This window comes from Protopterus annectens, chromosome 5.part0 (assembly GCF_019279795.1).
Source record: "Protopterus annectens isolate FY-2018-M chromosome 5.part0, PAN1.0, whole genome shotgun sequence".
NCBI classification, from domain to species: domain Eukaryota; kingdom Metazoa; phylum Chordata; order Ceratodontiformes; family Protopteridae; genus Protopterus; species Protopterus annectens.
Genome location: NC_056735.1, coordinates 761,640,955 through 761,658,796, shown reverse-complemented (window position 1 = coordinate 761,658,796; position 17,842 = coordinate 761,640,955). Strand labels below are relative to the sequence as shown.

At 40.8% G+C, this 17,842-nt stretch overlaps 1 protein-coding gene across 3 annotated transcripts in view; it reads right to left on the bottom strand.

The window, feature by feature from the left end:
• The window catches only part of ELMOD1 (ELMO domain containing 1), a 736,789-nt gene that overhangs the window by 428,863 nt on the left and 290,084 nt on the right, over positions 1-17,842 (bottom strand). For all 3 annotated transcript variants that reach the window (XM_044072606.1, XM_044072608.1, XM_044072607.1), the window contains exon 6: positions 15,899-16,028. In XM_044072606.1, the coding sequence (XP_043928541.1) occupies positions 15,899-16,028 (130 nt within the window). The remainder of the gene's footprint in view (positions 1-15,898; positions 16,029-17,842) is intronic.

Here is a 17,842-nt window from a genome sequence, read left to right as displayed (position 1 = left end):
AAATTCTCTCAGAGTTTTTATTAAATGTCATTTGAGAAAGGTCTCCATACAGCAAGGTATTAAATTTAGGATTTTACAAGCATTTTCCAGTCCTTAAAACTACCTACAAAATGGCTTCAGCATATTATGTAACTAGCTATCAAATAATAGATTAAGTATCAGCTCACAAAATATAGCAGTAGTGCTTCTGGGAACTTCAAAGTCTAATAATCAAAGACCCATTAGGAAAACCCTCAGCATCATGACAAAACAAAAGTACCTAGGAATTGTATTAGAGAAAACCCCTTATTTCCAAATGGACACAAAATGCCAAACAGAAAAAGTATTCAGACAACTTAAAATCTCCTACAAAACAACTCACTTACTTCCTAAGAGTCTAGGCAAATTATCAAATTCAAGGTCATAGTGGTTTCCCCTCCCCTACCAAGAGTATTGTATACATTGCCTATTATACTAAATTTCCTGCAAAATGCATCTATGCTGAAAATAACTGAAAACAAGATACTTTAGTTTATCCACTTATCATGCAACACAGAATATTATTACTTAACACTAGACAGAACCAAACAGCTATCAGTAACAGCCTGCTCTGAAGAAGCCTGACAGTTTGTTAGGTGAAAGCGCTTCACTTGGAATTTTTGTATTGTGTGGATTTTACTGCAACTGTTAGTGCCTGTGTGGTGTATTTTGGCTGCTTTTATCCATTTTATGTGGTTTTGGCTGTGCTGAGTCGAATGGACTGCATAGCACAATAAGCTCAGCTTTGGAAGACATGGGGTCTGCTTTTTTACTGGCTGTTTGTTCGTTTTGATTCATGACTCACAAGGGTCCCTAGACCAGTTCACTCACTCATCAATGATAAATAAATAAATAAAATAAACAAAAAATGAATACATTTATTTGTAGCTGTAATCTGTAATATCATGACTCAGGAAGGTCTTCAGACTAGTTAACTTACCTATCAACTGAAAATAAATAAATTAAATATTTATAAATTTATTTGTAACTGTCATCTGCAATGTCATGACTCAAGAGAGTCTTCACACCAGCTCACTTACCCATAAACTGTAAATAACTAAATAAATTAACAAAAAATGAATAAATGAATTTCAGAGTTTGCCAAGTTGTATTACATCCAATTAGCATTAATTATGTACATACAACTTCTGTTCATGATAGGGAATATAGTACATATATAGGGTCTATATTATGCAATCGAAGACACTGTTCTTTGAATGCGTAATAGTCGAACTGAAAACATCAAAAACACATAACCGCAAACGGCCACGTCCACAAATTTTTTCCTAAGGAAAAAAATTTGTGAGGCCATAAACAAACAAAACACAATTCCCAGTCCTAATCAAGTGGGGGCTTCACCTCCCATGCCCCCCACACACACCTCTAACTAAATATACCAACTCCGAGATCGCTCAATGTTGGGGAACAGGGCAAACCGCGAGAACGGCCAACTGAATTTTTTCCTCAGGAAAAAAATCACGTACGTGGCTGTTCGCGGTTTATTGTTTGTGATGTTTTCGGTTCGACTATTATGCATTCGAAGAACAGCATCTTCGATCGTGTAATAGGGAACACATATATACAATAGATGTATACTGACTTAGCTTTACCTTAAAAATTTAAAAAAATGCATATACTTTTGTCCATAAAATGTGCTTTTCTGTCACTAGAATTGTGGTAGCCCCCATAACTATACATACTCATGTGTAGTGAGAAACCTTGCACGAAAGTAAAATTCAGCACACATCTTTATACCTGATATCACCAAGAAGATTTTGTAGCTCATTGAGTTGACAAATTTTCTTACAAATTTAGTACAATATTCCAAATGGCTTTAAAGACAAGGTTTTATACAAGTTTACACTACCACTATTTATTTTATTTTATTTTATTTTTATTTTACATTTGTTGACCCGGCTAGTCTAACTGGATATATGTACATTTTCAGTAGAGGCCCAGGGAGAAAAGCTCCACATAAGCAAAATATTAGCAACTACAGGTACAAATAAGTAAAAATGTAACAAATTTAGGTGCAGTACTATTTTAAGGTAAAGAATTCAAATGTTTTATAGACAAAAATTTGTATTAAAATAGCAGATAATAAGAAAAGAGATTAAACAATGAACAAATTTGAAGTGGTGCACCATTAAGAAAGAGAAATAAGAAAAAATACACTAGCAAATATAGCAGCTCCAGGTACAGTGTTAAGCAGCGAGTCATCCCATTATCCTATAGTAGCATAGCAACTTTAAGACAGCATGTAATAAGAAATATAACGAAAGTCTATATAGATCTTTATATGTGGTAGCAAGTTAATGCTGCAAGCAGCAGTCTATGCAAGTGTAAAGTTAGTAGAAGACTGAGTGTAAGAGAGAGTTGTAGAGACAAAAATTAGAGTAGGTAGGTTTACTCTCTAAGGCATAGAGAGAACTGGAATTAAATTGCAAAAGGTTATGCAGGTCGGGTTCAGAGAAAGTAGTGGAAGGATTAGTCTGGGTTACTACATGGGCATAACCAGTGGTTAATAAGGTATTCTCTGAGTTGTTTTTTGAACAGTTTTGCTGAGGAGAGAGATAAGAGTTTCATGGGAAGCAGGTTCCAGGATTTGCCCACAGTGTTGGAGAACAGTGAATCCCCAGCCTTATTTTTGGATTTGACTGTAGATACTAGTACTTTATTGGCTGAGCGAAGGGTTGTCAAATTACTGTAGGGGGTAAGAAGGCTAGTAAGTATAGGAGTATTTTTAGGAAGATAGAGGATCTTATGGGCAATAATAAGTTGTTGAAACTGAAGTTGATTATGAAGTTCTAGCCAACCTAGGTGTTTAAGGCTTTGACAGTGGTGAGTTCTATATGAGGAACCAGTAGCAAATCTGGCAATATTGTTGTAGGAGGTAGCTAGTTTGTTAAGGTGGTGTTTTGATAGGTTGGTATAAATGGGAGAGGTATAGAGGAGGGTGGAAATTATATGGGTGTGGGCAATAGTGGTTCTAGCTGTTGGAGTTAGGAAGGGTTTAATCCTATAGAGGGAGCCTAATTTTCTGTTTACTCTTTTTATTGTTGTGTTAATATGTGTGTCAAAGCTAAGACTATGGTCTATTGTTACCCCTAAGAGCTTGGTAGTTGGGTCGGGAGATATAATGATGCCATCATTGGATAAAACTGTGAAGTCAACTGGGGGGGACCTTTGAGTGGGAGTGAAGAGTGGTAGTTTTGTCTTTTTAGGATTCAGGAGGAGGCTATGCTGTAAGAACCATTTTTCTACTGTGTTAAGCACTGTTTGGATAATGGCCTGAAGTTGAGGTGCAGAGGTAGCTGAGCATATTAGTGTGGAGTCATCAGCATATTGGATACATGTTGCTTGAGGAATGATTAAATTAAGATCATTGATGAAAACTGAGAAAAGGAGAGGGCCCAGGATAGAACCTTGGGGGACTCCCAGGGTAATAGGAAGGTGAGAGGATAGATTATTTTCCCAAAGCACAGCCTGTTGCCTATTTTCAAGGTAGGATTTAAACCATTGTAAAGCCTGTGTATCTAGAAAGAGACTTAAGTATATTCAAAAGAAGTTGATGGTTGACCATATCAAAGGCTTTTGAAAGGTCAATAAAGAGTGCTGAGGATAGAGTGTTGTTGTTTCGGTTATGGTTAATACAGTCGGAAAAGGATAAGAGGGCTGTGGTGGTACTATGGTGAGGCCTAAAGCCATGCTGACAGTTAGCAAGTAAGTTATTTTGCAGTTGGTGGTCTAGTAGTTGGTGGTGGATACATTTTTCCATAATTTTGGCTAAAGGAGAGAGTAGAGCTATTGGGCAGTAGTTAGAGAGTTCTGCTCAGCTTGTGCTATTCTGTTGTTAATAAACAAGTGTGACATGTCTTAATTGATGATCTCAGTAATTATTGGGATTATATCCTTACTGTGATGGTACATCCAAACTAGAATTATGCTTATTTCACTGAAAATATACAGCAGAAATATTTGTTTTAACAATGCAGACCGACATCCAGATGTATGAGATGCCACTGTCTTCTAGTCCATCTCCATAGTCTTAAGAGATACTAAGCTCATGCAATTTGCTTTATAAAGCTAAGTCTCTTAGTGTCTTGTCCTAAAAGCTTTGTAAGACAATCTAGATGCAATATAGATATATTAGCATTTCTAAATAGGGTCAAATTATGATCAGAATGCCTGTTCAGACTGACCAACTGTGAAATTTCTAAAATAGTCAGTTTTAAGATGGAATTGAACCCATTCTTTTTACCTTCGCTTCAGAGTAACGAGTAACAGACACAGATATTATCATAAATATAATTAAAAAGATAAATATGTTTATTGGTTTCACTGTGACTTGCAACTTAAAAAATGTGTATTTCTCTATAAAAGTGGGATTTCCCATTCTTTTTTAAATATTGTGGTATAAAAATGGTTTTACAAATAACTATTTTCATTAAACTTTAAGATGCATCTGTTGGACGTTTTTGAAATTAAGAAAACAAAGCAAGGGAATTTTATATGCAATTGGTTCAGTGAAATTCCTGGAAAATTTCAAGAGAATATGTCTGACCATTTTGGAGAAACAACCCTTTACATACAAGGATTAAAAAGCAACCTAAAGCAATCACAGCACAATGTGAACTGTTATTTTATTTGGAATAAGATAATTTATCTATATACTAAACAGTTGTTAAACTAGCATTTAATTCTGAAGCAAACCAGCCACTTCAATTTTTAACTTATCGTACATGAAACAGAAGCTACACTATAAACCTGGTCAAACAAGTGCTTTTCATTTTAACAACACTATGCTGTAATAAAGTGGAGATTATATCTAAGGTACTACAAATTGCTCAACCTCTGTGTCTGGATTTATACAGAAGGAACTACAAGATGGAAAACAGCAACTGAATTTCTTCGGGTATAGTTCAGGCTTAGATTAACGCTAATACTAAATGCATGGTTTGTTTTTAGTGAGCTACAGCATTTCTTGATATATATACTAACAGCCATCGCTTCACTGTGAACAACTTATTACAATGGTTGAACCTACATTATCATTCAAAACAGTTTGGAAGAAGATTCACCTCACATTTTCTTCACTAGGCACAACAAAAACTATGCCATATCCATTTCCCATTACATAATAATCTCAATGTTGATGACCCCTGGGGTATTCTTCCTGTAGTAGCTTCTCCTTTTACAATCACAATAGATTTTCTATTTGTATTATTTGCAGATGGAGCCAGAACAAGCAGTCACTAATTGTTTCTTAGTGTTTACACTGTTCTATGTTGAATGTAGTGTACGTCAGGTTTTGAGGCCATTCTGCACAACAGTCAGTGCAGACAATTGGAGTTTGTTTTCTGAATCACTACCCCCAACCTGCCAAAGATGGCCACACTCCTGCATATGCATGATGTATGGGAAGGAGTTCCAGTTGCATAACTCTAGCAGAGAGCTGCAGATGGCAGTCATTGTGGAAACTATGCTACGAATACTATTCACTTCCCCAAAATTTACCGTCAGACCATGTTTACATAATGCTGTTCCACATCCTAACACAATCCATGTGAAGTGAGTGCTCTTATAATACTGAGCAAGCACTGCAGTAAATGCAGGATGCAGGCAAGACAGCACACATGCTATGGGAAGCAGATAACATGCACAGACCTGGAAAGACTAAACACACACACACACACACACACACACACACACACACACACACACACACACACACACACACACACAGTAGACAGACATGGATGTTCACTCCACACTGTCTGTATGCCACTGTTAGATAACACTATGAAGTACAGTACAAATTCCTGGATGTGACAAGAAAGTTAAACCTTAACAGTATTTTATTTTCAATTTATTAATTCAAGACATACATGTAAACATGTTCCCATATGTGAAAACATCTGTTGTGCTTACAAATGATGACCGAAGCACTAAAGGTGGAGGAGTGTCCATATTCACCAAGGATATTCACACCTCCAGGCTAGTTGCCCAACACAATGCATCCGAAATTCTCCAGGTGCATCTAACACTAGGTAAGACTGCAATCCAAATTGTAGCTTGCTATAGATACCCCACCATGCCCCAATATTCTCACTACACCTTTCTAAAAATACTGGGAAATATTAAGATACAACCAAACACCCTAATACTGGGAGATTTCAACTACCCTGCCATTAACTGGGAAAACTACTCTTGTACCAACACCTTTGCCCAACGGTTCTTGGAATTTATAAAGTCCAACGCCCTGGATCAACTAATTCATAGTCCCACTAGGGGCTCCAATATCCTGGACCTGGTTATTACCAACATGATAAATCGATGCTCCACACCAGTGGTCACCCCATCATTGGTTAGGTCTGACCATAAGCTAATCACCTTTGACATCCACATCCCATCCCCACCCCCAGTGAAGAAACATCTGTGAAAAACTTCTCCAAGGCCAACTTCATGCTACTCAAGTCAGAAGTGACCAACTTCATGACACTCATGCAGCTGGGAACTGAAACCTCGACTGCCGAATCCTACATTAAAGCATTGTACAAGCACATCCACTCATGCATGAATCGTGCCATCCCAAACAGAACCAAGATGCTCTCCTCCAAAAAAAAGGAAGCCAATCTGGTGGTCCCCTGTCATAAACAAACTATACAACAGAAGGAAGAAACTGTTGCAGAAAAGAAGAAAATCCCAGGATGCAAAAAACTCCCTTACCAGCCTCAGTAAGAAGCTGAGATCCCTCATAAAATCCTCCAAAGCTAGTTACAAAAATAAAATTGCCAAAGATTCCAGACAACCACAAGGCATTCTATAGCTACGTCAAGAATCTAAATGGCAATGCTCGTTTCTGCTCTGAGCTACAAGAGAATGGCTTTAAATATACTGATCCTAATGACATTGCCAATATCCTGGCAGATCAATTCAGTGCCAACTTCACCCCCTCTCACCCCCTAAAGGGCCCATCTCAATATCAAAAGATTGCCAAATTCCAGTAATCATGGCCACATAGGTAATAACCACACTCTCCAAAGCTAAGAATACAGCATCCATGGGACCAGCCGACATCCTAGGCTGTGTGCTACATGAACTACAAAATGAACTGGCACCTCACCTAAGTGTCATGTTTAATCATAGCCTCACCTCAGGCTTCGTGCCCACTTAGTGGCGCACAACTACAGTTATCCCACTCCACAAGGGGGAAATCCACCTTAGATCCTGGGAACTATCGTCCCATCAGTCTGACGAGCCTGATCTGCAAGGCCATGGAACATATCCTGAAACTTATAAACAAAGACATTGGCAACCTTCAAACACTGGACCCCACCCAGTTTGGGTTCGTGAAGGGCCGATTGTGTCTCCTGAACCTGACTGACTTTTTCAAATCAGTCTCCAGAGCCGTGGACAAGGGTAAGGCGGTCCGCACAGCCTATATGGACCTCGCCAAGGCCTTCGACACCATCCCCCACTCTGGAATCATAGATAAACTTACTAAGCTGGGCATAAACCCCTATGTCACTCGATGGGTTGCCAACTGGATACTGACAGAACCCACACTGTAAAAGTAGCCGACTCCAAATCCAGCTCCAGACAAGTGACAAGTGGAGTACATCAGGGTTCAGTCCTGGGAACGCTCTTGTTTAGCATCTACTTCTCTGAAGTACAGGCCAACACTAAGGGACTCTGGCTAACAAAGTTCGCAGATGACTGCAAACTGGGAGCCATTACTGAATCCCCAAATGATGTGGATATTCTACAAAAGGGCCTTACAGAAACAGATGCTTGGTGCCAGAGCCATGGGCTCAAGCTCAATGCCAAGAAGTGTATAGTTATCCCCTTTGGGAAAAATCAGGTACCCATGAATTACCACATAAGTGGCAGTACACTAAACACCGAAAGTGTGATAAGAGACTTAGGAACACAGGTGGACAGTGGTCTCACCTTTGATAACCACATCGCCACAACAGTCAGGAAATCCTTCTATGTGGCACACATCATCACTAAGGGCTTTTCACCCAGAAAAATGGAGGTAATTGTCCCACTGTACTCATCCCTCATTAGACCCATCACAGAGTACAACACCCCATTTGGTATATACCTCACAAGACATCTGCAACAACTGGAAAGGCTGCAGAAACACCTCACTAAAAGAATCACAGACCTAAAGCAGATGCCCTATGCTGACCGACTAAAAAAACTCCAGCTATACTCCGTTGCATATCGTCTACTCAGAGGCTATCTCTGCTTAACATACGAAGCCATGTCAAACCCAGAGCTGTTGGACATGCTACACTTAAAAAATCCCAATCCATCCACACACTCCAAGGACCAAAAAGTACAGTTTTGTACCTACCATAAATGTAGATGTTCGAGGATCCACATTGCTGCAGTCCTAACCATTAGGGTAGTCCGCTGTCCAGTCGGCCCGAATACCAAAGTATATGGCTGACGTCGGTCAAGGCGCATTAGACTGACGTCAGTACGTCAGGGTACTAATGCGCATGACCGACGCCATATCTTCAGTCTTTTCTTGCCCCAGATGTCAGAAGACCCTAAAAAGACAAGGCCCAAACCAAAATACCAAAAAGCCCTGCACCAAACTTATATACAATATATATATATATATATACATATGTACAACAATATACAGCAACTCACACCACCACCCCTAAACACAGAGGGGAAGGCGGGAGGGTAAATTGGACTGCAGCAATGTGGATCCTCGAACATCTACATTTATGGTAGGTACAAAACTGTACTATGTTCTTCATTCCACATTGCTGCAGTCCTAACCATTGGGTAGAATCCCAAAGCAGAGGTAAGGGAGGCTGGCAAATCATAAAGAAGCAGGAGCTGCCAACATGCCTTGCAAAATGGCTGTGGCAAAACCAGCCCTAGATTTAGAGTAGAGAGGTAGGTGGTAATGCTTAGAGAAAGTATGCACTGAACTCCAAGTAGCTGCCTCTAAAATATCCTTAGTTGCCACCCCTTAGAAATGCTGTTGAAGTGGCAGTAGCCCTAGTGGAATGAGGCCTAATCCCAGCTGGAATCTCCTTGCCATGATGGGAATAACAGAATGAAATGCAAAACCCAATCCACTTAGAAATAGTTTGCTTAGACACAGGCTTGCCCTGAGAACTCAAAGCAAAAGAAACAAACAACTGCTGCGACTGCCTGAAATCCTTAGTCCTGCTTAAATAATAACGCAACTGCCTATGTACATCTAAAGTGTGCAAAATCTTTTCCCCTTTATTTTGGGGATCTGCATAGAAAGTAGGCAAATGAATAGTTTGGTTTAAAGCCACACTAGAAACCACCTTAGGCATAAAGGAAGGATTAGTGCGTAATGATACCCTATCCTTATGGAAAATCAGAAAGGGCTCTACTGCCATAAGGGCCTGCAACTCAGAAACCCTTCTTGCAGAAGTAATAGCCAACAAAAAAGCAGTCTTCCATGTCAAATATTTTAAATCAGCAGTACCCGCAGGCTCAAAGGTTGTAGAGTAAGTTTTTCCAACACAAAATTGAGATCCCAAGCAGGAGTAGGAGCTCTCGTGGGGTCTTATATTCTTTGCCCCTCTGAGAAACTGCTTGAACAAAGGATGCGAAAACAATGGTGGGTCACAATCATAGTGAGCTGAAATTGCTGCAGCATGAATCTTAATGGAAGAGAAGGACAAACCTTTGTCCAATAACTCAGTAAGATATTGAAGAGCCACACTCAAATTAGGCTCAGAAATCTCCAAATTCCTTGCTGCACTCCAAAATAAAAATCTCTTCCACTTTTCTGCATACACTTTCCTTGTACTAGGTCTTCTAGCTTCCATAATCACATTTAAAACTTGTTGAGGAAGTTGAGACCAGCTGTCTCTCAAAACAGAATATGCCATGCTGTTAGATGAAGAGAGCGAAGCTTGACATTGAGCAGGTGGCCTTCTCTCTGAGACAACAGGTGCGGAATCAAGGGTAAAGGCCATGGAGGCTTCTTTACTAGACTCCTCAGTAATGGGTACCAGTGCTGCCGAGGCCAATCTGGAGCTATTAAAATCATCCTTGGCTTGTCTTGTCTGACCTTTAGAAGCACCTTTGGAAGAAGAGGCAGAGGTGGAAACGCATACACATGAAGATTTTTCCAACTGAAAGAAAGAGCATCCACTTTCCAAGCTGTGTGATGTAACCTCTTTGTGCAAAACTTTGGCAGCTGGTGGTTCAGTGGAGAAGCGAACAGATCTATGTCTGGAGTTCCCCAGGACACTGTCAACCTTTGAAATACATGAAGATCCAGTTTCCACTCGTGGGGATCCATGATTTGTCTGCTTAACACATCTGCTAAGGAGTTCTGTGCTCCCGGCAGAAACCTTGCCTGAAGAGTTAGTTGCAAGCTGAGCGCAGTCTCCCATAAAATCATTGCTTGCCTGCATAGAGGATAAGAATGTGTTCCCCCTTGTTTGTTGATGTACCACATGACAGTTGTGTTGTCTGTTAGAATCAACACCTGCCCTGGAAGAAGTAACTCCTTGAAAGCCATTAATGCAAACTGGACTGCTAACATCTCCTTCATATTGATATGTAGATGCTGTAGTCTGGCAGGCCACTTGTCTTGTATCCACTTTCCATTTAGATGAGCTCCCCAAGCAATGTCCGAGGCATCTGTCGTTAAAATCTGACTCGCCTCTGGCCGGGTCACAGAGAGTCCCTTGTTTAGGTGACATTCCTGAGCCCACCACAAAAATCTTATTTGAAGGCAAGGTATTATTTCTATGACACTGTCCAAGTCCTGGAAGTGTGACCTCCAACATTTTATGAGATACCATTGCAGCTTCCTCATATGCAGTTTGGCATTGGGAAGCACCAGAATACAAGATGCCATGAACCCTAATGCTTGAAGGACTGTCCTTGCAGTCAGCACGGACTGATGAGATAGTTGATGGAAGTAAAGTGATAGATTCTTTTGTTTGTCCGGGGTTAAAAGGCCATCTGGGCTGCTGTATTCAGTCTCACACCCAGAAAGCACATGTCTTGAGAGGGTACTAGACTGGACTTTATTTCGTTCACAGAATACCCTAGGCATCTTAGCACTGCTATAACATATTCCAGATGCTGTAGAAGGTCTTCCTTTTCTTGAGCCAGAATCAGGCAGTCGTCCAAGTAAGGATAGATTTGAATTCCTTTTAGCCTGAAGTAAGCTATCACTGGAGCCAGAACCTTTGTGAATACTCTGGGCGCAGTAGATAAGCCAAAGGGCAATGCAGAGAACTGATAATGAAAATTTCCAGCTCGAAAACGCAGATACTTCCTGCAACTTAGTCTTATAGGCACATGAAGGTAAGCTTCCTTGAGATCTAAAGTTACCATCCAGTGGTCTTTGCCCAGTAGAGGTAAAAGCTGTTGTAACGTCAACATCTTGAACTTGGGAATGTCCAGATAAGTGTTGAGGATAGATAAATCCAAAATTGGTCTCCACGTGTTCCCCTTCTTTGGTACTAGGAACAAGCGGGAATAAAATCCTAGGCCCCTTTCTGATACAGGGACTGGCTGAATGGCCCCTATTTGGAGTAACAGAGAAATTTGCTTGTGAGCCTCTTTCCTTTGTGTAGGAGGAACTTCTGGCATGCCCTTGAAAGGGGCAATGTATGGAAATAAAACCTGTAACCGTGGTGAATGATATCCAACACCCATCTGTCTTGAGTAATTAAATCCCAATTTTCTTTGAAAAGAGACAGTCTTCCTCCCAAAGGAGCTGCCAGACGAGAATCTACTGGCAGCTGAAAAGGCAGGTCATTGGGTCTGTTTACGAAAGGACTGACCCCTGCCCTCACCAGAAGTCTGAGCAGGTGAACTCCCTGTTCTAGGCCTAAAAGAAACTTGAGCTCTGCCCCTACCACGTCTAGACCTACCCCTAGACTGGGAATCATAAGCAGGATATGTCCATCCCTTAGTAGGCCAATTTCTACTAAACTTGGTGGCTGCACCTGCAAAAATCTTTAACAGTTTGCATAGACTTAGCTTTGTCCTCCATTTTCTTCAGAACTGCTTCCACAGGCGAACCAAACAACACATCAGACTGTAAAGGAGCATCCAAAATCCTTGTCTTAACATGCTCAGCTAAATTCTGATCCCTCAACCAGGCATGCCTGCGAAGAACAGAACTAGTGGCAGCCACCCTCGAGGAGGCCTGCACAGCATCAAAACCACATTGCAAAGAATGCTTACCCACTTGTTCAGACACATGAAGTAAATCCAGCAACTCTTTACACTCTATACCTTCCGCCAAAGCATCCACCTTAGATTTCAATTGTGAAAGGAGATAATTTTGATATTTTAGCATGTGAAACTGACAATTCAACGCTCTCATGGCTAGAGTGGAAGAAGTATACACTTTCTTTCCCCACCTATCCAAAGCCCTTGCCTCTTTATCAGTGGGAACAGGATTTTTAACTACAGAAGCCTTAACACCTTTAGGCCCCTGAGAAACAGTTTCTGGGTCCGCCCTAGGACTCTTAAACAAATACTTATGAGCTTCGGGCACCCTATAGTACCTATCAGGTTTAACAGGAGCAGGAGGCAAAGAGTCAGGGTTCAGGGAAGCCTCTGCAAAAACATCTTCCACCACATTCAACACAGGAGGTATAGCTAAGGGCCTATGTTGTGGTAAAAATAAGAATTCCCTAAGCCTTTTCCTGGAATCAGAGTAATCTTGGCCTTCCCATTTAAAGTGTTCCCTCATGGAATGCAGAGTCTCTGAAAATGAGAAATCCTCAGGAGGAGAAGCTGTAGGTGTGGAATCATCCACATCAGAATCAGAATAAGGAGGAAAGTCCTGTAAGTCTTCCGCAGAAGACTCCGAAGCCTCTGAATACTGTTCCAAACTCTCAAACTCAGGTTCCACCCTAGGCCTCTTATCAGGAGGGGGCATAGAGCCTCTAATCATAGTAATTAAATCTTCTGCCATTTTAAGCATATGTTTCTTAGGCACATAACCTGAAGTGCTAGGAGAAACCCCCACTGTAGCTGGCCTACCTCTCAAAGAAGTTTTAGAAACAGTAGGAGAAGCTCTAACCATCTTGGGAACAGAGGGAAGAACAGTTACCTGAGAAGCCCCCTCAGCCTGGCCTACCTCCTGAGAGGGCACATCCTGTAACAGTAAAGTTTCTGCCTGAGACTCCAAAGAAACTCCTGGCAAAACCTCTAGCTCCGCAGAGCCTTCTAAAGAACCGACGTCCGGGACTGCCGGTTCATCAACCCTAGGCTTCGCTGTTTTGTCTTTGCGCTTCTTAGACGAAGCGGGCGTCGGAGCATCCGACGGCATTTTGTAATTACAACGCTTCCCAAACACTAACCTGGCACAGTCTAACCTTCTCTTAATAGTGCGTTTGTTAAATCTAGCACAAGAGTGGCAACCAACAACGTTGTGCTCAGGCCCTAAACAAGGTATACACAGAGTATGGTAATCCCTATGAGGTATCTGTTTCCCACAAGAAATACAGTTATTCACTTTTTCTGACATCCGGTTAAATACTGAGGCAAGAAAAAACCAAAATGCTCCCCAACGGGGTACTTAGCCAACTTTGATTCGGTCTGAAACTCCGGCTTCGGAAATATTTCAGAACGCCAACCTGCACTCGCAAAAACTGCTTCTGCATCGGACCATGCGGCAAAAAAGACTGAAGATATGGCGTCGGTCATGCGCATTAGTACCCTGGCGTACTGACGTCAGTCTAATGCGCCTTGACCGACGTCAGCCATATACTTTGGTATTCGGGCCGACTGGACAGCGGACTACCCTAATGGTTAGGACTGCAGCAATGTGGAATGAAGAACATCCTTGTGATCACAATGAACAAAACATGCTGGAGGGATAGGTTCCTGACCCAGAGTCTCCCCATACTCTGGAACAGACTGCCCATACATGTCAAGCAGAGTGCCTCCTTGGCCCTCTTCAAAAGGAACCTTGACGACTGCATGGGAGATAGGAAATTTACCCCGGGGATCATGTCAGTCGCCCTGTTAGACAGGGGTCCAGGGAAGTAAAAATTGTGTGAAGAAATAGCCAGGGAATTGTTATGGCTAGGCTTTTATAGGCCTTAGGGCCGATAGCCTAGTACCAACCTATGAACCTATGAAAGATTGTTAGGGATATAGCTGTGCTCTAAAGCCAAGGGTGTATGTCAAGCACAAAAATAGACTGTTTGTACTAATATTACAGTAAGTCATAGTACAGGGCCAAAAAATGTGTTGATACTGCAAACCTGCATCTATGTGAGAGTATATAGAGGGAAAACATGCACCACTGTGCTGTAGCCTAAACCTGCAACATAATTCAGCATCAGTTACTGAAGTATTTAACAGTACCTTATAGCTGTAAAAGGCTGTGGAATGTGAAAAGCTGCACTATGGTATAAAAGCACTTTGGATGCAGCTGTATAGTTCTTACCCTCTGTGCATATGATGCAGGGACAATGCTGAGTTACAAAGGGTCAATTTGTGACAACAGCATATATGGCAGTCACTTTCACAGACACTCATTGTACCAGCACTACAACTGTTAACATGTATTGCCTGGTGAATAATAGGTCTGGCTCACTAATAACACTCAACTGTCCAGATTTTTGCAGAATGTCCAAATTTTTGACTCATATTTTTGATCTGTTCTGCATAAATTTTGTGGTTTTCTGGCAAATTACTGAGGACTGAAGTCAATAAACAATGGCATACATTTGAGTTTCAGATTTTATATTCTTCAGAAAATGCATGCCAACACAAATCCTCTAATTCTAGCAACTTTCTAAGTTTATAACAGCAATATTTAAAATCTGTCCTTATTTTTGGGCCCCCCTATTATTTTATGCTTTGCCCAGATATCCTGCACTAAGAGGATGAGAGGTACAGTGGAACTAACTGTTACTATAATCATCTATGACTGTAACACAGCACCAGGGCCAGAAAAGCTATATGATAATGAATCTGTGATGTCAGAGGGCATGCTCCTCTTGCTGTTTAGCATGGATGGATAAGACTTTGCTAGACATCTATATATATATATATATGGGGGGTGAGAAGATGGTAGTTAACTGTGGTAACATACATTACCGTACCTGGTCAGACAATAATCTGATGGCATGTGCAGATGTATTGTGGTGCTGGTGTTCTTAATGATGCCAAATATTGTCCTCAATACGCTTGTATTATTACATACCAAACTACATTTCTGCCAAGGAAGGGGGCAACAAACAGAGTCTATGTGTTTAGATCAGGCAAAGGGTCATTGGCATATGATGGCCAGGCAGCAGAGTAGCTCAGTGATTAAAATATTTGCTTCACAGCTCCAGGATTGGGGAATCAATTCTAATCTCTAGTCACTGAGTATAGTTTGTATGCTCTGCCTGTGTTTGTTTCAGTTTATATATACATACATACATACATATTGCTACATTCTGTTTACTCCTGCCCTTGTGACCTGTACATTGCTGAGAAGAATCCATGATGACCAATGGATAAATTAAGGGCTTGTGGCCTGTTCCATTTACACAAATCACACAGAAGCCTTTTTTTAGAACTGTTTATATTCCTTAGAAGTCCAAAAATGCAAGGTAGCATCTTTACTGTGTGGAAACTGCTCTTGGCAACATACTGCTTTGTGCCCTAGGTTAGGGTCAAAGTTGAAAAAAGCCTTCTGTCATCTTGCCCACTTAGTTAACAGCAACAAAAAAAAATAAACACCACTGAACTTGTTTAATAGTCTTGGTATCAGTTCAGATATATTTAAAAGGAGTTATTTCAATACAATGCAAGATGAGCGCTGAACTGTTTGTATTACTACCAATGCAGATGAATTTAGAATTTCAGGGAGATAAGAGAGGAAACTTACCTGAAGAAGCATTGTTTCATGGTCTGAGTTTTCACAACTATATTGTTCTCTACGAAGCTGTTCAACTTCAACGATGAGATTTCGGTACCCCACAATCTGCATGAGGCAGGCCTGTAGAGATATTCCCAATCTATTATAGGAAAAGACATTGAATAATTAGATAAAGCTTGTGAAAATAAATAATGCTCTGCACAACTCTGTTTTTAAAGGCATAGTGCAAACAAAGATGTTACAGCAATTCAAAAGGGACATTGATTATTTTCATATGTTTATGACTACTTTCATTCATAACTATTGTTACGTTAGATTCCGATGAGTCTTGATCTGTCGGAACTTGATAATGCAAACCAGATTCAGTGAATGAACTCAAAAGAGCAAAGTATTTTATGTTAAAAGCAAAGCCCCCCCCCCTCCCTTGAAAGAAGCTTCACATCATTCACCCCTAACTTAATACAACTGACTATAAGGTTAAACAGCCTATAGTTATAAGCTCTGTACTTTATAACCAGTTCAATGAATCTGTCTCACATTACTGGGTTTTGATAAAATGAGACCCATTGAATAAAAAATACTATTATAATATGTGCAAATACTATTATATTCAGTTATAATTAAACAGACCTGTGACATTATATTTGGTCAGTACTGTACATACTAGTATCATAGGGTCATAGGACCATAGGATCATAGGAAGTTACTAGGCTAATGGCCCTAGGGCCCTTACAAGCCTAGCCAAGTTCTTACCTTTATTTCTATGATCAGCACCTACTGCCCCTGTCCAAAGACACAGGTAGAACCCCCATGGTGAATTTACGGTCACCCATCCAATCCTCCAGATTGCATTTGAAGAGGGCCAAAGTGGTCGATTTGACATGAAGTGGAAGTCTACTCCAAAGGCGTGGTAACCTCTGGGAGACAAATCTATCCCTCTAGCAAGTTTTATTAATGTCACATACCAGGTTAAGGTCTTCAGAGTGAGTAACCCGTGATTTAACTTACAGATATGCAGCATTTCCACTAAAACAGGGTCAGAGATTGCCTTTTATGCAAGGTAGAGATCACCTTTGTGTAGTCTGTATGAAACAATAATGTAACAGTGATTTCAGATGATCCACATAGGACAGATGCTGAAGACCTTAATTTTTCCTTGTGAGGAACCTTTGTGGTTTCTCCATTTGCTGCAGGTACTTGGAAAGGTACAAAAAGGGCATTGTACTCAATTATTGGTCTGATGAGGGAACAGTACAGGGAGGTATTAACTTCTTTCTTTTTTTTTTTCTACAGGCAATGCCCTTACTTATGAGATAACCAATATAGAATGCCCTTCTTACCATTATGGAGACATGGTGGTCAAAGTTAAGGTTGCTGTCAACCTGTGTGCCCAGGTCTCTCACCACTGAGTGCTCACTTAAGATGCTTCTACTGATGTGGTAGTTATCTGGAACACTGTTTTTACTGAAAGGAAGGATAATACATTTTTTGCACTGAGTTTAAGGCCGTGACTTTAGCACCGACTATTTGTTTGTGTAAGATCCTCTTGTAGATCGTTGACATCATTTGGAGATTTTATGACTGCTCCCAGTTTGCAGTCATCAGCAAACTTTGTCAGCCACAGATTTTTAGTTTTTGCTTGTACTTCAGAGAAATAGATTCCAAACAGTAGAGGTCCCAGGACTGATCCCTGTGGAACACCACTGGTTACAGGTCTTTGTTGGAGGTGGATTCCCCTATTTTGACTATATGAGTTCTATCAGTGGGCCAGTTAGCAACCCATCTAATGATATAAAGATTGATGCCTAGTTGGGTGAGTTTGTCAATGATGCCTGAGTGGGGGGATAGTGTCAAACACCCTGGCTAAGTCCAAGTAGGCTGTATGCACAGATTTCCCCTCATCCACAGCATTGGTGACTGTCTCAAAGCCTAAGTCCACCTGGTTTAACAAGC